Source organism: Bombina bombina, chromosome 7, assembly GCF_027579735.1.
Source record: "Bombina bombina isolate aBomBom1 chromosome 7, aBomBom1.pri, whole genome shotgun sequence".
Classification (NCBI taxonomy): Eukaryota; Metazoa; Chordata; class Amphibia; order Anura; family Bombinatoridae; genus Bombina; species Bombina bombina.
In genome coordinates this window covers 257,596,057-257,620,652 of record NC_069505.1, presented here as the reverse complement: position 1 = coordinate 257,620,652, position 24,596 = coordinate 257,596,057, and the positions used below count along the sequence as shown (strand labels likewise).

General features: G+C 38.5%; 1 protein-coding gene across 1 annotated transcript in view; it reads left to right on the top strand.

Annotated features, from left to right (window-relative positions):
• Nucleotides 1–24,596, top strand: part of RUVBL1 (RuvB like AAA ATPase 1) — a 39,311-nt gene that overhangs the window by 5,614 nt on the left and 9,101 nt on the right. The window contains exons 2-8 of the mRNA XM_053688956.1: nt 101–187; nt 2,919–3,051; nt 17,830–17,981; nt 18,641–18,730; nt 19,656–19,805; nt 19,990–20,053; nt 20,248–20,446. Of these exons, the coding sequence (XP_053544931.1) occupies nt 101–187; nt 2,919–3,051; nt 17,830–17,981; nt 18,641–18,730; nt 19,656–19,805; nt 19,990–20,053; nt 20,248–20,446 (875 nt within the window). The remainder of the gene's footprint in view (nt 1–100; nt 188–2,918; nt 3,052–17,829; nt 17,982–18,640; nt 18,731–19,655; nt 19,806–19,989; nt 20,054–20,247; nt 20,447–24,596) is intronic.

Here is a 24,596-nt window from a genome sequence, read left to right as displayed (position 1 = left end):
CAGGGCTTTGCTAATGTGCATATAGTGATGAGCAAGGGATCTGGGGACAGCTTTGATACAGTCTGAAGGGCCTGTATAATATGTTCCCATTTAATTGCAGGCATGTGGTGTAATAGTGGAGCTAATCAAAAGCAAGAAAATGGCTGGAAGAGCTGTGCTGTTGGCAGGACCTCCTGGAACTGGCAAGGTATTTTATTTTTCAGCATGGTACTATTCACCTGGATCCTATTTAACCATGAAAATTCAATTTCACTTTATATTCTGAGTATTGGTGATGCCCCCTTGTGTTTGAATTCATCAAGCTCTGGGCTACTTAGAAGATTGCCCACAGTATGTACGAAAACCCATCACTGTTAAAACTGTTGTGTGCAAAACTTTATTTAGCTTATAAAGATGCTGTCAGTTTAGCTCCCTGTCTGCCAGAAGCCTGCAGTTTATTCATGACAGTGATTTGGAGCATGCTCTGGCAGTGAATCAGTTAAAATCTTGTACGTTTCAGTCCTACTCTTTGAATTAAAAGATTAATATTGAAATTGAATGTAAACTTAAGGTTTGGGTCTGATCTGAGATATTTGGTTGTCAGAGAATTTGCAGAATCATGGCGTCTAATCTGATGTGCGAATGGGGGGGCTGATTTGTTGAACATATTTTATGTGTCAGGATAAGACTGGGCTAGAACTATGATCCCTTAAACAACTCACCTTACAAAACCCAGCTTGGTTTTTAAAGTGAATGTAAACTTGAGCAAACTTGCTCAAGTCATAGATTATAATTTAAAAAATGAGTGACTTTCATTCATAAAATTGATCATTTATCCTGATCTTCTTAGATTTTTACATTTTAATGCCAGAACAATAAGCGCCATTCCTCCTCCCACCATAGTCATCAGTTAATTGACAGATAACTCATCTGCAATCCACCAATCAGCGTTCAGCCCCTTAGCACAAATGTCACGGCCCCAGGAGAAACAACTAGTAGTGGATTGCAGATGAGTTATCTGTCAACCAACTGAGGACTTATAGCGGGCAGAGGTACGGCGCTTATCTTTCTGGCATTAACATGTAAAAATATAAGAAGATCAGGATAAATTACAGATTTCATGAATGAAAGTTACACACTTTTTGACGCTCAAGTTTACATTCACTTTAAAAACCAAGCTGGGTTTTGTAAGGTGAGTTGTTTAAGGGATCATAGTTCTAGCCCAGTCTTATCCTGACACATAAAATATGTTCAACACATCAGATTAGACGCCATGATTCTGCAAATTCTCTGACAACCAAATATCTGAAATCAGACCCAGTCCCCACAGCCACATATCTGCATCAGACCCTAAGGCAAGGGGAGAAAATAAGTCTTGCTGTCACATTTCTTTATAGAGATCCAGAAAGGTGACAAGTGACATGCTTTTAAATGTTGCTAAGAATGACACACAAAGAATTCTGCCCTGGTGTCAGGCTATGTAAATGTTACACAATAAAACACAGAATAACACTATAGAAACACATTATAAGCTTATGGTATCAATAATAATAAAGGGAATGGTGTGAAAATGTAATTTTGCCCTAAAATCCTGTATTTTATGTGACCTAGGATTGTACCATACATATTCAACTACACAAAATTCTCAACACATGTAAAAAAACTCAAATAAAAACGTCTAACCCTTCATAAAAATGTGTGTATGTATGTACGTATAGGTTTGTGTGTCTAAAATCCCTAATCATGATATCAATTCTGGTCAAGCAGCTTGAAGGTTGCTTTTCAAAATGTTCAGGTACAGCAAGAAATTATAAAAAAAAAAAAAAACTGAAAATCCCAGTTTACTTTAATTATCAATTTACTTTGTCTTTGGTATCCATTGTTATAGAGCATACTTAGGTAGGTTCAGGAGTATGCACGTGTCCTGAGCATTATATGGCAATAGTGTTTGTAACAATGGTTTTTACAATTTAGTACTTGTGTTGTCCTTCCCCTAAGCCGCACCTTACCAGGGAGTGTTTTCTGAACTATTTTGTGGCCCACATGACAGCACGCCTCCATTACCTCCCACCTAAGCTCGCACACATAGAATTACACAGTGCGGGGCAACAGATGCCTAGAGCGTGTGCAACAGGTCACTTCTGCCGAGCTTTGTACACCTCTGGAGACAGCTGTGCACACTCATAACATCGCGTTTATAGCACAATCGGTATTACTGTAATAGGATAGACCTTAAATTAAAGGGCCATTATACACTCATTTTTTCTTTGCATAAATGTTTTGTAGATCTATAATTTTGCTTATTTTTAAAGAACATTGCTCTGATTTTCAGATTCCTAACCAAGCCCCAAAGTTTTATTTGAATACCGTCAGCTACCTTCTCCAGCTTGCTCCTGTTTGTGTATAGGGACTTTTCATATGCAAAGGGGGAGGGGGGAGTGTCTTATGTACCACTTGCAGTGGGCTTTCCAGCTGCCTTTTCAACAGAGACAAACTGACAGCTTCTAAGTAAGTTTTTAAACAGTTTTATACTGGATTTTTATATCAGTATCTGTGCATCTTATTCTTTATAATAGTGTCTATTACATGCAGTTATATGAAAATGAGTTTATACTGTCCCTTTAATGATAAAAAAGCAGCGAACCTGTGGGCGGACTGTTGACACTACCCTGGAGTAAGGTTTGAGTACAATTTTTAGCCATAAATTATGTTTTTACACAACTGAATAATATTGATTAGAAGTAATACTCAGGGCATGGTTAAAATTGTAAAGGTTCAATGTCTCTTTAAACATTAATGATTCCGATATGGACTGTGTGTTACGAAGAAAAAAAACAAGTTAATCTACTTTTTTTTTTTTTTTTTTTTCTGCAGCTCTGATATCTGCTACAAAATCATTTTAATGTATTGGATCCTCTGCTTTTTTTGTTCATTTGCAGACCGCTTTGGCTCTGGCAATTGCGCAGGAATTGGGCTCTAAAGTACCGTTCTGTCCAATGGTTGGCAGTGAGGTCTATTCTACAGAGATTAAGAAAACAGAGGTCCTAATGGAGAATTTCAGACGAGCTATTGGTAAGTTATTGACACAGGTTTATCCGTTTTAGAAACTATTTGTATGGTTAAATGTGGCATAACCTGCTTCTAGGGTTGCACCGAAATTTCGGCCAAAAACATTTTTGTTCATTTCGTTTTTTTTACCTGTTTTCGGTAAAGTTATTGTGTAGCATATTTCATATTTGATGCTAGCCGAGAGCTGCTGTTTGAGCTCATTACTTGACTTACTGTTTTGCATATAATAGATTTCTTGGACTATTTCTTGGACTATACTTTACTTGGATAATTAGTTAAAACTAAAACTGTTAAATCTGATTCTGTTACACTAAATGCAGAATAATACAGTATATTGATATTTAATATTAAGTAGGGATGCAGAAACGTTTTGGCCGAAAATGGCATTATCCTGGATTTTCGGTTTCGATGCATCACTACCTGCTTACCTTATGTGTGTTTGTCTAGAAAGTCTGATGTGGAAATTATATGCACGAAGGTGAAAAAGTTCTGGATTTCTGTACAATGTATTTGCTAAAGCTTGTATGATCTCTCCAAGGTGAAAAGATGCTCTATAATTGTTTCTTTAGCAAAAGCCTGACTTTAGTTTATTCTTAGACTGTGTTAAGAAACATAGATATTGACAGCATATAAGAGCCATAGGCCCAGTAAGTCTGCCCGGTATTTCCTAAAAGTATAAACATATCTTGTTGTTTTCCTTTTGTACACTACACATTTGCTACCCTATTACAATTGTGTACACCCTCTACAGAGGTGGTAGGGACACACTGTGAATAAATTATATGCACATATAGTGCCTGTCCTCTTGCATTTGCCGCTGGAGGTTGAGAATTAAAGGGACCTAAAACCCAAAACATTTAATTCCGATAGAACATACAATTTTAAACAACTTTACCAGTTTACTTCTGTTATCTTTTGTTCAACAGGGATGTAAGCTCAGGTCTGTACACGTGTCTGCAGTATTATAACAGTTATACCTTAGCCAGAGAACCTAGATGGCAGTAATATTTCCTGTCATGTAGTGCTTCAGGCATTTGCACTTTTTACCTAACTAGGTATCCCTTCAACAAAGAATAACATGAGAACAAAGCATAATAGAAATAAATTGCAAAAAAAAAATTAAATTGTATTCTCAATATGAATAATTAAAGAAATAAAATTTGAGTTTCGTTTCCCTTTTTAACCCCTTAATGACCGGACCATTTTTCAATTTTCTTACCCTTAATGACAATGGCTATTTTTACATTTTTGCGGTGTTTGTGTTTAGCTGTAATTTTCCTCTTACTCATTTACTGTACCCACACATATTATATACCGTTTTTCTCGCCATTAAATGGACTTTCTAAATATACCATTATTTTCATCATATCTTATAACTTACTAAAAAAAAAAAAAGATAAAATATGAGGGAAAAAATGGAAAAACATACTTTTTCTAACTTTGACCCCCAAAATCTGTTACACATCTACAATCGCCAAAAAACACCCATTCTAAATAGTTTCTAAATTTTGTCCTGAGTTTAGAAATACCCAATGTTTACACATTCTTTGCTTTTTTTGCAAGTTATAGGGCCATAAATACAAGTAGCACTTTGCTATTTCCAAACCACTTTTTTTCAAAATTAGCGCTAGTTACATTGGAACCCTGATATCTGTCAGGAATACCTGAATATCCATGGACATGTATATATTTTTTTTAGAAGACATCCCAAAGTATTGATCTAGGCCCATTTTGGTATATTTCATGCCACCATTTCACCGCCAAATGCGATCAAAAAAAAAAAGTTCACTTTTTCACAAATTTTGTCACAAACTTTAGGTTTCCCACTGAAATTATTTACAAACAGCTTCTGCAATTATGGCACAAATGGTTGTAAATGCTTCTCTGGGATCCCCTTTTTTCAGAAATAACAGACTTATATGGCTTTGGGGTTGCTTTTTGGTAATTAGAAGGCCGCTAAATGCTGCTGCGCACCACACGTGTTTTATGCCCAGGAGTGAAGGGGTTAATTAGGGAGCTTGTAGGGTTAATTTTAGCTTTAGTGTAGTAGACAACCCCAAGTATTGATCTAGGCCCATTTTGGTATATTTTATGCCACCATTATACCGCCAAATGCGAGCAAATAAAAAATAAAAAACTTTACATTTTTCGCAATTTTAGGTTTCTCACTGAAATTATTTAAAAAAACAGCTTGTGCTATTATGGCAGAAATTGTTGTAAAATCTTCTCTGGGATCCCCTTTGTTCAGAAATAGCAGACTTATATGGCTTTGGCGTTGCTTTTTGGTAATTAGAAGGCCGCTAAATGCTGCTGCGCACCACACGTTAATTATGCCCAGCAGTGAAGGGGTTAAATTAGGTAGCTTGTAAGGAGCTTGCAGGGTTAATTTTAGAGATCAGCCTCCCACCTGACACATCCCACCCCCTGATCCCTCCCAAACAGCTCTCTTCCCTCCCCCAACCCACAATTGTTACCGCCATCTTAAGTACTGGCAGAAAGTCTGCCAGTACTAAATAAAAGAGGTTTTGTTTTTTTTTTAAATAAAAATAATAAAGTATTTTAGCTGTGATGGACCCCTGCCTTAGCCCCAACCTCCCTGATCCTCTCCCCTACCTAATTACCGCCATCTTGGGTACTGGCAGCTGTCTGCCAGTACACAGTTTGGCCCCAAAAAACAAAGTATTTTTATTTTATTTTTAACTTAACTCTTTCTGTAGTGTAGCAGCTCCCCCTCCCAGATCCATTTATATTTGAATTTTTTTTTTTACTTTTCTCTCCCTTTCTGCCCTCATTGGTGTCAGTGTGGCTAATGCGCGCGCGTGTACATGTACATGCGTGCCTCGTGCACGCGCACTATGTTCACACGCCTCGTGCACGCGCACGCACGCTCCCTCCCACCCGGACAACTGCACCATCGATTCCGGTGCAGAGAGGGCCACAGAGTGGCTCTCTCTGCATCAGAGGCTTGTAAAGGGGTATTGCAGGATGCCTCCATATTGAGGCATCACTGCAATACCCTCAGAGCTGCTGGAAGCGATAGTTGTCTAACAGAGTGCTGGAAGCGATCACAGACGTACCAGGTACGTTCATTTCATTAACTGTTAGTTTTTGCATGACGTACCTGGTACGTCAGCTGTCATTAAGGGGTTAAGTTTCTTCATGTAACAGTCAAGGTGCAGCAGTTAATAATAATTTAGTACCCAGTGTGTTTAAGACCCAATCTAAAGAGGTCTGCTCTGGCGGAAGGAATTTTGTCAGTACTTTGAGGTCCCTCAATTTTTTTTTTTAGAAAGGTTAAAGGGACACTCGGGTTAAATTAAATTTTCATGATTCAGATACAGCATGTAATTTTAAACAACTTTCCAATGTACTTCCATTAAAAAAAAATGTGCACAGTCTTTTATATTTACAATTTTTGAGCCACCAGATCCTACTGAGCATGTGCAAGAATTCACAGACTATACGTATATGCATTTGTGATTGGCTGATTGCTGTCACATGGTACAAGGGGAGTGGAAATATACATAACTTTGAAATTTGTTATAAAAAAATCTACTACTTATTTGAATTTCAGACTAAGTGCTATTGCATTGTCTTATCTTGCATTTGTTGATTATGCAAATCTAATGTGTTGACTGGTCCTTTAACTTTAGCCTGAGAGCTGCGCTATGCAGGGGGTTTAGCCTGAGAGCTGCGCTATGCAGGTTTTCCATGTGAATGAGAGACATATACATTTAAATTATAATGCTAAAAAGCAGATTTTTGCATGATTTATTTTCGTGGCAATGAGTTCTTGATCATAAGGACCTTGGAGTTTAGCTTTGAAATTAAATGGTTTTTCTCCTGTTAAGTGTAGTCAGTCCACGGGTCATCCATTACTTATGGGATTATATCTCCTCCCTAACAGGAAGTGCAAGAGGATCACCCAAGCAGAGCTGCTATATAGCTCCTCCCCTCTACGTCATACCCAGTCATTCTCTTGCACCTAACTAATAGATAGGACGTGTGAGAGGACTGTGGTTGTTAAACTTAGTTTTTATTTCTTCAATCAAAAGTTTGTTATTTTAAACAGCACCGGAGTGTGTTGTTTTTTCTCAGGCAGCATTAGAAGAAGAATCTACCTGAGTTTGTGTATGATCTTAGCGGTCGTAACTAAGATCCACTTGCTGTTCTCGGCCATTCTGAGGAGTGAGGTAACTTCAGAACATGGGACAGCAGGCAGGGTTCACCTGCAAGGAGGTATGTTGCAGTATATTATTTTCTAAGGAATGGAATTGACTGAGAAAATACTGCTAATACCGATGTAATGTAAGTGCAGCCTTAAATGCAGTAGTAGCGACTGGTATCCGGCTGATATGTATGTATGTTTACACTGAGGTATTTCTGGGGAATGGAACTTAACTAAGAAAATACTGTATACATTTAAGTTATATTTGAGCCTCCACTGCAGTGAAAGCGACTAGCAGCAGGCTTATTAATAACATTTCATAATTTTATTTTTAAAACGTTTACTGGCATGTTAATCGTTTTTTGCTGAGGTACTTGGTGATAAAACTTTATGGGCATGATTTTTACCACATGGCTGTCGTTTGTTTCTGAATAAAATCAGTTTACTGAGCTTCCCCACTGTTGTATTATGAGTGGGAGGGGCCTATTTTAGCGCTTTATTGCGCAGTAAAAATTCAGTCACAGTCTTCCTATTTCTTCCTCCATGATCCAGGACGTCTCTACAGAGCCCAGGGGTTTCCAAAACTAGTTTTCAGGGAGGTAATCACTCACAGCAGACCTGTGAGAGTGTGTTTTGACTGTGATAAAAACGTTTATATTAAATTGTTATCCGTTTTTGGGTACTAAGGGGTTAATCATCCATTTGCTGGTGGGTGCAATCCTTTGCTAACTTAATGCATTTACTGTGAAAATTTGGTTGCTATAACTAATTTGGTTCATTGTTATTTCAACTGTGACAGTTTTTTGTGCTTCTTAAAGGCACAGTAGCGTTTTTTATATTGCTTGTAAATTTATTTGAAAAGTATTTTCCAAGCTTGCTAGTCTCATTGCTAGTTTGTTTAAACATGTCTGACACAGATGAATCTCTTTGTTCAATATGTTTAAAGGCCAATGTGGAGCCCAATAGAAATTTGTGTACTACTTGCATTGATGCTACTTTAAATAAAAGCCAATCTGTACATGTAAAGAAAATTTCACCAGACAACGAGGGGGAAGTTATGCCGACTAACTCCCCTCACGTGTCAGTACCTTCGCCTCCCGCTCATGAGGTGCGTGATATTGTGGCGCCAAGTACATCAGGGCGGCCCTTACAAATCACTTTGCAAGACATGGCTAATGTTATGACTGAAGTACTATCTAAATTGCCAGAATTTAGGGGTAAACGCGATCACTCTGGGGTAAGAACAGAGTGCGCTGATAATAATAGAGCCATGTCTGATACTGCGTCACAATTTGCAGAACATGAGGACGGAGAGCTTCATTCTGTGGATGACGGATCTGATCCAAGTAAACTGGACTCAGACATTTCAAATTTTAAATTTAAGCTTGAGAACCTCCGTGTATTACTAGGGGAGGTATTAGCGGCTCTGAATGATTGTAACACGGTTGCAATTCCAGAGAAATTTATGTAGGCTGGATAGATACTATGCGGTACCGGTGTGTACTGACGTTTTTCCTATACCTAAGAGGCTTACAGAGATTATTAGCAAGGAGTGGGATAGGCCCGGTGTGCCCTTTTCCCCCCCTCCTATATTTAGAAAAATGTTTCCAATAGACGCCACCACACGGGACTTATGGCAGACGGTCCCTAAGGTGGAGGGAGCAGTTTCTACTCTGGCTAAGCGCACCACTATCCCGGTGGAGGATAGCTGTGCTTTTTCAGATCCAATGGATAAAAAGTTAGAGGGTTACCTTAAGAAAATGTTTGTTCAACAAGGTTTTATATTACAACCCCTTGCATGCATTGCGCCTGTCACGTGGCATTCTGGTTTGAGTCTCTGGAAGAGACCATTAGCTCAGCTCCATTGGATGAGATTATAGACAAGCTTAAAGTCCTTAAGCTAGCTAATTCATTTATTTCTGATGCCGTAGTACACTTAACTAAGCTTACGGCTAAGAACTCCGGATTCGCCATTCAAGCGCGTAGAGCGCTGTGGCTTAAATCCTGGTCAGCCGATGTGACTTCTAAATTGCTTAACATACCTTTCAAAGGGCAGACATTATTCGGGCCCGGTTTGAAAGAAATTATCGCTGACATTACTGGAGGTAAGGGCCATGCCCTGCCTCAAGACAGGGCCAAACCAAGGGCTAAACAGTCTAATTTTCGTGCCTTTCGTAATTTCAAGGCAGGAGCAGCATCAACTTCCTCCGCTCCAAGACAGGAAGGAACTGTTGCTCGCTACAAACAGGGCTGGAAACCTAACCAGTCCTGGAACAAGGGCAAGCAGGCCAGAAAGCCTGCTGCTGCCCCTAAGACAGCATGAAGTGAGGGCCCCCGATCCGGAAACGGATCTAGTGGGGGGCAGACTTTCTCTCTTCGCCCAGGCTTGGGCAAGAGATGTCCAGGATCCCTGGGCGTTAGAGATCATATCTCAGGGATATCTTCTGGACTTCAAAGCTTCTCCTCCAAAAGGGAGATTTCATCTTTCAAGGTTGTCAGCAAACCAGATAAAGAAAAAGGCGTTTCTACGCTGTGTACAAGACCTTTTACTAATGGGAGTGATCCACCCAGTTCCGCGGTCGGAACACGGACAAGGGTTTTACTCAAATCTGTTTGTGGTTCCCAAAAAAGAGGGAACCTTCAGACCAATCTTGGACTTAAAGATCCTAAACAAATTCCTAAGAGTTCCATCGTTCAAAATGGAAACTATTCGGACCATCCTACGTATGATCCAAAAGGGTCAGTACATGACCACAGTGGATTTAAAGGATGCCTACCTTCACATACCGATTCACAAGGATCATTACCGGTATCTAAGGTTTGCCTTCCTAAACAGGCATTACCAGTTTGTAGCCCTTCCCTTCGGGTTAGCTACAGCTCCAAGAATCTTTACAAAGGTTCTGGGCTCTCTTCTGGCGGTACTAAGACCGCGAGGAATAGCGGTAGCTCCGTACCTAGACGACATTCTGATACAAGCGTCAAGTTTCCAAACTGCCAAGTCTCATACAGAGTTAGTTCTGGCATTTCTAAGGTCGCATGGGTGGAAGGTGAACGTAGAAAAGAGTTCTCTATTGCCACTCACAAGAGTTCCCTTCTTGGGGACTCTTATAGATTCTGTAGAAATGAAAATTTACCTGACAGAGGACAGGTTATCAAAACTTCTAAATGCTTGCCGTGTCCTTCATTCCATTCAACACCCGTCAGTGGCTCAATGCATGGAGGTAATCGGCTTAATGGTAGCGGCAATGGACATAGTACCTTTTGCACGCCTGCATCTCAGACCGCTGCAATTGTGCATGCTAAGTCAGTGGAATGGGGATTACTCAGATTTGTCCCCTATGCTAAATCTGGATCAGGAGACCAGAGATTCTCTTCTATGGTGGCTTTCTCGGCCACATCTGTCCAGGGGGATGCCCTTCAGCAGGCCAGATTGGACGATTGTAACAACTGACGCCAGCCTGCTAGGATGGGGCGCTGTCTGGAATTCCCTGAAGGCTCAGGGATCATGGACTCAGGAGGAGAGACTCCTTCCAATAAACATTCTGGAATTAAGAGCAGTTTTCAATGCCCTTCTGGCTTGGCCTCAGTTAGCAACTCTGAGGTTCATCAGGTTTCAGTCGGACAACATCACGACTGTGGCTTACATCAACCATCAGGGAGGGACAAGGAGTTCCCTAGCGATGATGGAAGTTTCAAAGATAATTCGCTGGGCAGAGTCTCACTCTTGCCACCTGTCAGCGATCCACATCCCAGGCGTGGAGAACTGGGAGGCGGATTTCCTAAGTCGCCAGACTTTTCATCCAGGGGAGTGGGAACTTCATCCGGAGGTGTTTGCCCAACTGCTTCAGCATTGGGGCAAACGAGATCTGGATCTCATGGCGTCTCGCCAGAACGCCAAGCTTCCTTGTTACGGATCCAGGTCCAGGGACCCGGGAGCGGTACTGATAGATGCTCTGACAGCACCTTGGGTTTTCAACATGGCTTATGTGTTTCCACCCTTCCCGATGCTTCCTCGATTGATTGCCAGGATCAAACAGGAGAGAGCATTGATAATTCTAATAGCGCCTGCGTGGCCACGCAGGACCTGGTATGCAGATCTAGTGGACATGTCGTCCTGTCCACCTTGGTCTCTGCCTCTGAGACAGGACCTTCTGATTCAGGGTCCTTTCAAACATCCAAATCTAATTTCTCTGAGGCTGACTGCATGGAGATTGAACGCTTGATTCTATCAAAGCGGGGATTCTCGGAGTCAGTGATTGATACCTTAATACAGGCTAAGAAACCTGTTACCAGGAAAATTTACCATAAAATATGGCGTAAATACTTACATTGGTGCGAATCCAAGAGTTACTCATGGAGTAAGGTTAGGATTCCTAGGATATTGTCTTTTCTACAAGAAGGTTTAGAAAAGGGTTTATCTGCTAGTTCGTTAAAGGGACAGATCTCAGCTCTGTCTATCCTTTTACACAAACGTCTGTCAGAAGTTCCAGACGTTCAAGGCTTTTTGTCAGGCTTTGGCTAGGATTAAGCCTGTGTTTAAGACTGTTGCTCCGCCGGGGAGCTTAAACTTAGTTCTTAACGTTCTGCAAGGTGTTCCGTTTGAACCCCTTCATTCCATTGATATCAAGCTGTTATCTTGGAAAGTTCTGTTTTTAATGGCTATTTCCTCGGCTCGAAGAGTCTCTGAGTTATCGGCCTTACATTGTGATTCTCCTTATCTGATTTTTCATTCAGACAAGGTAGTTCTGCGTACTAAACCTGGGTTCTTACCTAAGGTAGTCACTAACAGGAATATCAATCAAGAGATTGTTGTTCCATCATTGTGCCCTAACCCTTCTTCAAAGAAGGAACGACTTCTGCACAATTTAGACGTCTGTGCCCTGAAATTTTATTTGCAGGCAACTAAGGATTTTCGTCAAACTTCTTCCCTGTTTGTCGTTTATTCTGGACAAAGGAGAGGTCAAAAAGCTTCGGCTACCTCTCTCTCTTTTTGGCTTCGTAGCATAATACGTTTAGCATATGAGACTGCTGGACAGCAGCCTCCTGAAAGGATTACAGCTCATTCTACTAGAGCTGTGGCTTCCACTTGGGCCTTTAAGAATGAGGCCTCTGTTGAACAGATTTGCAAGGCTGCAACTTGGTCTTCACTTCATACTTTTTCAAAATTTTACAAATTTGACACTTTTGCTTCTTCGGAGGCTGTTTTTGGGAGAAAGGTTCTACAGGCAGTGGTTCCTTCCGTGTAAAGATCCTGCCTTTCCCTCCCGTCATCCGTGTACTTTTAGCTTTGGTATTGGTATCCCATAAGTAATGGATGACCCGTGGACTGACTACACTTAACAGGAGAAAACATAATTTATGCTTACCTGATAAATTCCTTTCTCCTGTAGTGTAGTCAGTCCACGGCCCGCCCTGTTGTTTACGGCAGGTCTAAAAAATTTTTATCTTAAACTCCAGTCACCACTGCACCCTATAGTTTCTCCTTTCTCGTTTTGGTTTTGTTCGAATGACTGGGTATGACGTAGAGGGGAGGAGCTATATAGCAGCTCTGCTTGGGTGATCCTCTTGCACTTCCTGTTAGGGAGGAGATATAATCCCATAAGTAATGGATGACCCGTGGACTGACTACACTACAGGAGAAAGGAATTTATCAGGTAAGCATAAATTATGTTTTCTTACTCTGAGCATATAAATTAACAATGGTAGCTGATGGCTATGCTTCGAAAGTGGGTGTTAAGTCAAAGGAACATACCCCCTGCCCAAAAAAAGTTAATGATTCAGATGCAGTAGTACACATCTGACTGGAGCAATTTTATAGCTGTTATACATTTAAAAGAATAAAAGTCAAATAAATGTTAGAGCATGTCATTTTAAGACTATTGACCCTGCAATACTGTGAGTTCAGCCACTTGCAAAGGGGGATTAAATATTTTTTTTATTTTATAATTATAAAGGGCACTTGTGATTTACCTTTTATTGGTGGACATTAACCCTTTCAGAGAAGGCATTAGAGATTTAGCTTTATAGCTGGGCACAGTAGCTAATGTCTCCTCAATGGTTTGAGTTCCCGATGTGTGTGAGCGTTTTTCTTGGGAGTAACATAATTTTTTTGCTCAGAAATCTACTAGAATATTGTGAGAGATTGCAGGCATTTGTAATTCATTTGCTGGTTTATAGAATAAATCCGATTTGAACAGTTTGTGCCTTTTTTGTGCTCTGAAATGGCCGACCCTCCTCTGAGAGGTTGAAACAGACCATAACTTATGTACTATGAAAAAGCTCCTAAATTGTTTATTATGAACATAAAATGTTTATTAAAATGCCCCTTTTCTGTATATTCTGTGCTTTTGAACAGCTCAAGCTAACAACCTTGTTTTAGTGTCGGGTAAAGCCGTTTAATGGTCTATTCTAGTGCATTTAGTTCATTTGAATTCAAATCTGATATTGTCATCAATCCGAGCTTTGCTGCCCCTTACAGGACAAGTTTCTTAAATAGAAATTTTAGTTTGCTAAAAAAAACTCCCTAAATATGGTGATTCTTGTGTTTTTTTGTTTTTTTTAAATGTCTTGTTTAGTTGTTCAGTACTAATTCAGGTAAAGAGTGTTACAAACTTGCTGGCAGTGCAGCAGTTAAAGACTAGAAGGAAACGGCCTGTAAAGAGGCGGTTTGTGAACGCATAGATCGAAGAGGATCACCAGGCTGTCTTTATTATTGAAATCACTGGTGATCGTTTTCTGAGCCTCTGTGTCCACAAGCCTTAAAGCCGAGAGGACAAATCTCCCTTTTTAATCCCAGAGTCAAATAAAGCTTGACCCTTCATTGATTTTTTACAAAGAAAGGGGACAACCAACATTATCTAGTCGTTAAATTCCTGTCAAGTCAGGGGTAAAGGGAGGGGAGGTAGAAAAACCTCTTGAGCAGAAATGAAAAGAGAAACGTCTGCAATATTTCCTCCATGTGATGAAGTTGCCTGTCAAGGATTTGGAAATTTGAACCAACAGATGAAACTTGTGTCATCTGCGTTGTCATTCCTAGAGATAAGGGCCAGAGAATTAAATCATCGCCGGCAGCCGGCGATATTGTTACCGCAGAACATTCTCTAAATGTCAGCACGGGCGAAGGTTCTAAACAAATATTACATTCTGTTAAAGGCTTGCATTTATTTATTTTTTTCTTTTAACCTTACACTTTTTTTGTGTGGCTTTTTGGCTTTTCTATTTTTTTTTATTTTAATAAATAAATAAAAATATTTTTTATATATATATATATATATATATATATATATATATATATATATATATATATATATATATATATATATATATATATTCTCTCTATATATCTATATCATATGTAAATATATTTAAACTAATTGGGATCATTTGACACGCGCAGTATGAGAAACCACTTTGGATTTGAAATGACATTGCTGATGATGATTTACACAGCAGTAAAATGTTTGTATTTTGATTGTATGTATATATAGCTGCTTACTAATGTAATAAGTAGATTGACTGTCCTGTGCCCTTGTATATGGTTTCTTGAGACACCACTATATACTATAATGTAAATATATAATTACTGACTACACGGAGAATTAACATAACCTTCTGACTCAATAGTAAACCTCATTATTTGCCATTGGGACACAGATACTATAGAAGATGGAGTAAATGTGCTGTCATTTTTCTCTTTTAAGAGAAACAAGCAGGTAGTTTATATCGCTAAGATTATGAGTCCTGTGTTGTCTGTGAATGAGTAGAACATTGGCTGTGTAGTGGGAATCTTTATTATACAATTACCAGAGATGTGTTTTTACTACTGTAAATATGGTTATATCCAAAATCTGAGGTTTACAGTCTCTATTACAACTCCAATCCTTTTCCCGGCCATTACTCCATCTGTTCTCCTTTATAGCCGCCCAATAATGTTTACATTCATTATTAAAGCTTTTTCTGATCTTTCCACACAGTTTACTCTGCACAGATTTGCCCTGGAGGGAGCATAATAAAAATGGAAAAACAAAATATTTGTAGTGACATCTGAAAAGCTGTGAGTGTAGTAGGGGGTGGTGAAGGAAAATGTATCTTAATGTTGAACAAATCAAAATTTTTATACTTCATGCATGAATTACTTTTTTAGCTGAAATAGGAGTTATTTTTCTCCTCCACAAAGGGCAAAAGAAAATTGTTTCTGCCAATGATTTAAACGTCTTTCATGTGCTTGTAATGAATTGTCCGCTGGAGGCCAGCCCGTGATCTTATTTAGCCTTAGAAATTTTACAACACTCATAACTCATAGGGTTTTTCTTGTTATCTTGTTTGTCTAAGCATATCGGTGTAAGCAGCATTCAAATTTCTGTAAAAATAGCTGTAATAAATGTCAATATACCAGGCCGTATAATGTGCTTTTGGAAATAATCTAGGGAAACCCAAAATGACATCAGTACTGAAATAGGTATATAATTGTGTTCAGCCCTGGTTTAGGCAAATTCACCTAACTTGGAAGCCAGACAGGAGCAAGCTAATTTTATGTTTGGAGCCAGGCAGTTTTGAATATGGATAAAAGTAGTAAAATTGAATATAAATAAATAAAATCTTTGGATCCCTGGCATTTATGTTATCAAGTTATGTTCTCTGTTAACTTGTGAGGAAATCTAATTTTACCAATAACTAAATGAACAGCGGGGTAACTACTCAAAAACCACCGTGGGACTTAAATTATCCTGTTATGTCTAGTAATTGTTGCCATGGAAGCTGGACGTAATAGAGGTGGGCTACACAGAAGCTCTGCTCCAGTAGGGAAAAGCCACACTTGTTTTAAACCACAGCGATCTAGCGTGTTGAGAAGGTCATCCTACGAATCGAGAGCCTGAAAACCTTTCCCCTAAAAGCAGAAGCTTGGACACTGCAACTTCTATAACTCAAGGTTAAAAAATAAAAGATTCTGCTGGAGTTTATCTACAAATATTAAGGGGGAAATTTGAGTCAAAAACATTTGTAGGCAATAACTTTTATAATGCCCACCCCCTGGACCCATGCCTTAAACAGTCGAATGCAAGGAACATTGAAATGGTTAACATTATCTTTTTTGTTTGTTTTGGGTTTTTTTGTTAGTTTTTTCATTAAAAGATTTTTTAACAAGTCCTGGGATTTACACCTATTTTTCAATGTTATTTGAATTAGATTATTAATTTATACCAATATTCATGTGTGATATATGGAATCTACAAATAGTAAATCACCAGGAGAGACAAAATAAGTATTTTGGAGATACCAATTTATTTGTATAAAATTGTATAAATTAATAATCACTGTGATTGGATTTAAAATTACTCAGTATTCATAACTTGCTCTATTCCCCCCCCCACCAAACTATTTGTTACTCAGTACTTAGAGGTGATAAAAATATAATATGGAATAGTAAACTTCTAAAGCTATTGTGCTGCTTAATGCAATGTAGAAACAGTGTATTAAGGTGTGGTCTTCCTAATGATCATTCTATAATTTACTAAATGAATAATTAGTCCTTAACATTTCTTGCATTTCTATATTTAGTCATAGAAGACCATTTTTACAGAAGGGGAAATGGTCACAGCAGTAGTGGAATCCTTTAGAATAGGGGACATAAGTAGCCACACTTTTATTTTACAGTCTGCCTAAGCAATAATCGTCCTGCCATATGATCAGATTTGTTTGAGACAAGGGTGGGGTGTCGTCATTTTACGGTTGTGCAGTTATAGTGCTTACATCAGAGCTCTCTCACAATGATACAATACTGTTGTGACTAAGTGGAAGGATGTAATGTCCCTCCAGAAAATTCTTAGCAATTAGATTAATCTACTAGACATGCCTCCAATAAACTCTATATATAAAAGCATTGTGAAGGACAAATGCACTGTTCTATTATCACTGGTGACAAGTCTTTAAACAGTTATTGATTTATTTGTATTGTCTGAAATGTATTTTGTTGGTTTTCTTACTAATATAATTGCAAGGAACCCTGGGTATGTTATAATGAATTATATCAAGGGGTGCCTGGTGGAACTAAAGCACATAATACAATCGGAAAAAGGAACAAAAATAGAGTACCCTAGCCCCCAGCAACGTCCCATAGTTAAATAAAAGGAATTAAAGGGTCACTCAAGTCAAAATTAAACTTTAGTGAATCAGAACAGCAGTTTTAAACGACTTTCCAATTTACTTCCATTAACAAAATGTGCAAAGTATTTTTATATTTACACTTGAGTCACCAGCTCCTACTGAGCATGTGCAAGATTTCATAGAATATACCTATATGCATTTGTGATTGGCTGATGGCTATCACATGGTACAGGGGGAGTGGAAATAGACATAACTGAAAATTGTCAGAAAAAAATCTACTACTCATTTGAAGTTCAGACTAAGTGCTATTGTGTTGTCTTTGCTGATTATGCAAATCTACTGTATTTACTGGTTCTTTAAGTGTTATGGCGTAACTAAAGCTCTCGGAAACCTGTGCATTGTGGCTTTAGCTCTCGCTCTAGTTAAATGACTAAAGGGTTTCAGTCGTCGTTAATAACAAGCTGCATTTTTTAGATGGAAATAAGATCATTTTCTCCTTGGATTTCTAGGTCTCCGTATAAGAGAGACAAAAGAAGTCTATGAGGGGGAAGTAACTGAGCTAACGCCTTGCGAGACGGAGAATCCTATGGGAGGCTATGGCAAGACAATCAGCCATGTCATTATAGGCCTGAAAACTGCCAAAGGAACCAAGCAGCTGAAGGTAAGCTTTACTGTGTACGTACCCTCTTGTGTTGGGAATACTAGCGCATTGTTATTGTATACTACTAGCTTATTGTATGTTAGCAGGTAGCTTACTGCAACCCCTAAGAGGAAGCCATGCCGTGTAATATCTGTACACATATATTAGCTCCTTGCACAAATGTATCTCTCTATTTAATGGAAACCACAATAAAACAGCAGCAGTAGTAGCTGCACATATAGCAAACCCAAAGATTTTAAATATGTTCTCTCCTTCTTGCGCCCAGTACTTGTAGTAACTTTGTGGGCTTTAAATTTTTTTTTTTTTTTTTTTGTTCTTTTTAACGCTATGTAGCACCTCCTAGTAAGTAATGTAAGCTCTTGTCCGTGCTTCCTGTTTACTGTAGTAGATGGGAGCGTGTACATCACATCTGAGGTGTAATAATGTGCAGAGCTACAGATTAGTTAGATGGCTCTCAGTGTTTGCGGAGCTAACCGTTAACGTCCTGTGTGCACTGGTGACGATTTACATCTCACAGTAGGAATCAGTTACTAGAAATATAGGCATAGAATGTGCTGGGACCACATCATGAGTCTGTTTGGTTACACACATAAAAACCTCTTGTCCGCTACACTGGCTAAAGTGTTGTAACTAGACTCACGTTTTGTTCACAATTTCAGCTGGATCCCAGTATCTATGAGAGTTTGCAGAAGGAGCGGGTGGAAGTTGGAGATGTGATCTATATAGAAGCAAACAGCGGCGCAGTAAAGGTATTTATATTTCACTCATTTGTATGAATTTAATTTAGATACAAAAAATAATCCTGCAGCTTTGCTGGCCCAGGAGACCAAATGCCCAGATGGACTAACCCGCGTACGAGTGGCTCCCTTGAGATGCTTTACTGCTCATAGGTTTTAGTTTAAGGGTTAGTCACTAGTACATGTTGGGAATAGGCAGATCATTACATTTTTCTAATGTGTTTTTAGCTCGCCATAAACAACTTAGATTATATATTTTATTTTTTTTACCTTTTTTTTTTATAATGTATCTCTGAATAGAGTACAGTATCAACATACTACACAGTGATTGTTTGATAAGTGTAGTAGCTTTGTTTTTATATATGTCGCTAACTGATATAGTAAAGTAGATACAATAAATATTGTTGATGGTTTTGGGTCCCTAGAATGCAAATTGTTGCAAATTTGGCTCACAAAATGAGTATAAACATTTATTTCTAAGCAGATATTTTGCAATACTGTGCTAAATTGCAGATAGATACTGCACATATATAAGAATGACTTTAATGTCCCTTAAAAGCCCTGATCCTTGACCCCACACCATTTTGCTGTGAAATTACAGTTAGAGAAAACTTTGGTTTACAGAGATTGCTAGATAACTATGAATGCCCTTATATCAAAAAGGTGTTTATAGATTTCTAAAATATGTATTTAGTCCATCTAGTTTTGCTGTTGGCCTAATAAAATCTGGTGTGGTGAATTATTTATCTGTGATCCTAGATTTCATTTGGTTTTAGCGCTTTGTAGAAAATAAATGGACAAGTTCCCCACCTCACAGCTGTCAACGTTACTGTAATTTGTAGCCAAGTCCTTTTTCTGGCTGTCAGCAGCAAATCAGTTACGGGATTGGCAGCCACGCTGACCGCACACCTGTGTTTTTACTTCCCCCATCCTACAGAGACAAGGCAGATGTGATACCTACGCCACTGAATTTGATCTGGAAGCAGAGGAGTATGTTCCTTTGCCAAAGGGTGATGTCCACAAGAAGAAAGAAGTGATTCAGGACGTCACTCTGCACGATCTGGATGTGGCCAACGCAAGGCCGCAGGTACATGGGTTTTGGGCGGGATTGCCATGAAATCCGTGGAAAGTACAATGTGTGATCTACACTGAGGCTTTAAGAAAATAAACTATAAAAAAATTGAAGTATAGTTTGAGCATCACAAACAAGCTTAGACCTCCTGCTGTCATAAGTATCCCACATATCCAGACGTTTTGTGTTTGTTTTTTAGGGTGGACAAGACATACTGTCTATGATGGGGCAGTTAATGAAACCAAAGAAAACCGAGATCACAGGTATTGATGGGGATTTGCTGCATTTGTGATAGTGGTTTAACCTGCGCAAGTCCCAGTTTCCCTTATAAAATTAGAATCTGTGGGGAATAGGTCCAAGAAGGGGAAGAACAGAGCAGCTAAGGGATTGGTGATTTTCCTCTTGGACTTTGCAGTATTGAAACTGACACCATTTTTCTTCTGTTTTTATTCATCAGACAAATTGAGGGGGGAGATCAATAAAGTGGTGAACAAATACATTGACCAGGGCATTGCGGAGCTGGTTCCTGGTGTGCTGTTTGTAGATGAGGTGCACATGCTGGATATTGAGTGTTTCACTTACCTGCACCGGGCCTTGGAGTCCACACTAGCTCCAATTGTCATCTTTGCCACCAACAGAGGCAACTGCCTTATCAGGTATGCTGTCTTGTTCCCAGGTGCCTGCTGGGAAGTGGGCTGAAATGGAATAAAGGAGAGATGGTGCCACATATTGTGTTACTGCATCTTAAAGTGATAGTAAATTACACTTTAATCTGTGTGCCATCCCCACCTATATTACAATCCTTTGTTTGCCTTACCGTTTTCATAGTCCCTCTGCCCCTTCCTATAGTGACATATAGAGCTGTTCCATCCGGATAATGTGCTCACCCAAGGGGAAATTAAAGGGATAGTCTAGTCAAAATTATTAAACTTTCATGATTCAGATAGAGCATCAATTTTCTTATTTACTCATATTCTCAATTTGTCTTTGTTCTTAGAATCCTGGTTTTTCAAATAAAGATAGCAAGAGGAGGCAGACCATTTTTGGTTCAGTAGCTGGGTAGCACTTTCTTATTGGTGTCTAAATGTAGCCACCAGTCAGCAAGCACTTCCCAGAGGCTGAACCAAAAATGGGCCAGCTCCTAAGCTTACATTCAAATAAAGATACCAAGTGAACAAAGAAAAATTAATAGGAGTAAATTAGAAAGTCGCTTAAAATTGCTGCTCTACCTGAATCATGAAAGTTTAATTTTGACTAGACTGTCCCTTTAATGCTGCTCCAATGGAACACGAGTGCAGATTCACTGTTGGCTAAATGGTTGCCTGGAGTTACCTTTCAGCAGTATTGAGCTTGTGCACAACGTCTTGTTGCTGTCGGGCGCTCATACATTCTTTTGAGTGAGCTATGCTGCACTGTTAATGATTGGATGATCGGCCGAAACGTCATCTTAAGGAGAAAAAAAAAAACCCTCACTCAAGGGAGGCAGACTGCAGGGGTAATGTATTCACATTATATATTTTATATTTAATCCACTAGGTGATACTTTATTATCACTTTAATTAGATTAAAGGGATAGGAAAGTCAAAACTAAACGTGCATGATTCAGATAGAGCATGTCATTTTAAGACGCTTTTTAAATTCACTTCTATTTTCAAATGTGCTTCGTTCTCTTAGTATCCCTTGTTAAAAAAATAAATATGCACATATCATACACTAGTGGGAGCTGCTGCTAATTGGTGCCTGCACATATTTGTCTCTTGTGATTGGCTAAATAGATATCTTCAGCTTCCTGTCAGTAGTGTAATGTTGTCCCTTCAGCAATGGATAACAAGAGAATGAAGACATGTTGATATTAGAATTAAATTGGAAAGGTGTTTAAAATTGTATGTTCTATCTGAATCATAAAAGAACATTTTGGTTTTTACTATCCCTTTTTAAGTACCAAGAAAAGGATTTAGTTTGGCATTTCATGTGCTAAAATGGAACCAACTGCTATTCTTGTGCTGCAAATTCCAAATTCTTTTTCCCAATCGGAAGAAGCTGTTTACTTGATCAGAATATTATTAAAAGCTTTTCTTCTAAGTTGCCAAAGTGACGGTGGTGTTTTAAACCAAATAGCTTTTAGAGATTGCAGAGTGCCTCCATTTTCATATTTTTTGGTTAGGATTAGGAGGATTTGTAATCTTCCTAAAATATTGCATTTTTCTGGAATAATGACTGGATGAGCCCACATCCCAGAGCTTGTTTTGCATTTCTAGTTTAGGACTAAATATGTGTGGATGAGCAGCATGGCTGTGACTTGCAAATTTTGTTAGTCACTCAACAATTTTTTTTTTTGTCACTCAGAACACTACTGAAATGCAAAGAAACGTTTAGTATTTTAAAATGTATTAAAGGGCCATGATACCCAAATGTAGAGAAGCAATTAAGTGATGCAACAAAATTTCCCTCTGTAGCCACATCCCATTGTAATTGGATTTTAAGCAGTGAATCGGGATGCTAGTCCTGGGACTTGCTAGGGAACGTGCATCTGGCATGCATAAACACAGTCATGTTATTTCCTTATACAGTTTAGGAAAGTTTACTATGAAATCTCTCAAGATCACAGTAAAGGAAAGTGTCAGCTTTTTTTTTTGTGTGTGTGGGGAGTGGAACGCAAAGTCAACTTTTAGCGACCTTGATAGAAACATAGGCAATTTCTCAAACCAAGGTAGGAATACTCTGCCCACTAAACAGACAAATTTCATGAAAAACAAATGCAACAAATTTTGCTGCAGACTTGTCAAACATTTGCCTCCAAATATTTTTAAAAGAAAAGAAAAAAATAGTATTTTTTTTTATATACATAAAAGTATAAAAAAAAAATTTTTTCTTTTTTTTTTTAAATATTTGGAGGCAAATGTTTGACAAGTCTGCAGCAAAATTTGTTGCATTGTTTTTCATGAAATGTGTCTGTTTAGTGGGCAGAGTATTCCTACCTTGGTTTGAGAAATTGCCTATGTTTCTATCAAGGTCGCTAAAAGTTGACTATGCGTTCCACTCCCCACACAGACAAATAATAAACCTATGAACCTTTTAAGGACACAATAATAAAATGTTCTAATAATAATGCTTACATGGTGCTAGCGCAGCAGTGCACGTGGCTGATTTGCAACTGCATGTACTGCTGCTGACTGACTCGCCAGCCTTGTCTCCCCCAGGAGTGGTAGTGCACTAAGTGGGTTAAACATGCACCCTTTATCACTGCATGTATAATGCAATAGAGCATTTTACTAATGCACTTACAAATTGCATAATTTGTTATCAGAATAAATATAAGGAATTTTAATTTCCTTTTTAAGATTGTAGTTAAAGCGTCTAGAAGTTTATTCTCATTAAAAGCATGACCAGGGTACACTGCTAAACTAACAGCACAGAGTGTGATTTGCTGTAATACCGAAGTCCATAATGAGATATCCAAGTAGATTGTTTTCCTTAAAGGGACAGTTAACACCAGAATTTTTGTTGTTTTAAAAGATAGCTAACCCTTTAATTACCCATTCCCCCAGTTTTGCATAACCACAGTTATAATAATACACGTTTTACCTCTGAAATTACCTTTATCTAAGCCTCAGCAGACTGCCTCTTATTTCAGTTCTTTTGACAGACTTGCATTTTAGCCAATCAGAGATGTCTCCATGGTAAATTCATGTGCATGAGCTCAATGTTATCTATATGAAACACGTGAACTAATGCCCTCTAGTGGTGAAAAACTATCAAAATGCATTTAGATTAGAGGCGGCCTTCAAGGTCTTAGAAATTAGCATATGAACCTCCTCGGTTTAGCTTTCAACTAAGAATACCAAGAGAACAAAGCAAAATTGGTGATAAAAATAAATTGGAAAGTTGTTTAAAATTACATGCCTTATTCGAAACATTAGTTGTGTTTTTTTTTTTTTTTTTTTTTTTTTTTTTTTTACTTGACTGTCCCTTTAACACCTGCTGGATTTAGTTCAGGGACGTCCTTAATGATCTACTCAAATGATAAATAGTATCATTGCAATTGCCCGTGGGAAGAAACCTTGTGATCTATATGTGCTGTGTGTGCTATCTAGTGGAGGACTGGCTATTTTTGTTTATACATTAAACACTAAATAAATGATAGAAAGAAGGATGCATTCCGTTCAAAGATTAGTCTGAGAATAACATGTAGATGTATTTTTTAATTTTCATTAGCTGTTTAAATATTGACAAAATAAGTGTAAAGTTTTAGTGTCTATAAAACAATGGGAGCTGCAATGTTGTAACTTAGGTTACCTTCTCTGCTGTGGCAAATTAGGGACAGTTATAAATAGGTCACTAGAGTGTGCAGCCAATGGCTTTCTGGAATATAACTGTGATCTACACGTCCATTTCTAATACTAACTGAAAAACTCACAATTTTAGAATGGAATTACAGGAAAAGGGGACACAATAATGACAGTATATTGCAGAAATATATATATATAATTTCATCTCATCTCATATTACATCTCAGTGTTTGTTTAATGTGTGTGTATATATAATCTGCACATAGTGTGTAAAAACATGTTGCTTGGTCTGTATTGTTTGGAGCTCATCCTATGAACTGTGTGACGTGGGGACAATGAGTGCCAGAACTTGTGGGACATAATTCTCACTGCGCCTCCCATATATTTGTGCTGCCCTTATCCTGATGGCCTAAGCAGACTTAACTCGGGCTTTATCATTTTCCACAGGGCTATGGGAGGGAGAGGACCTCCTAAACCTGCTGAGCTGTCGGGCAGATTTTAAAGGTAAGTGCTGACT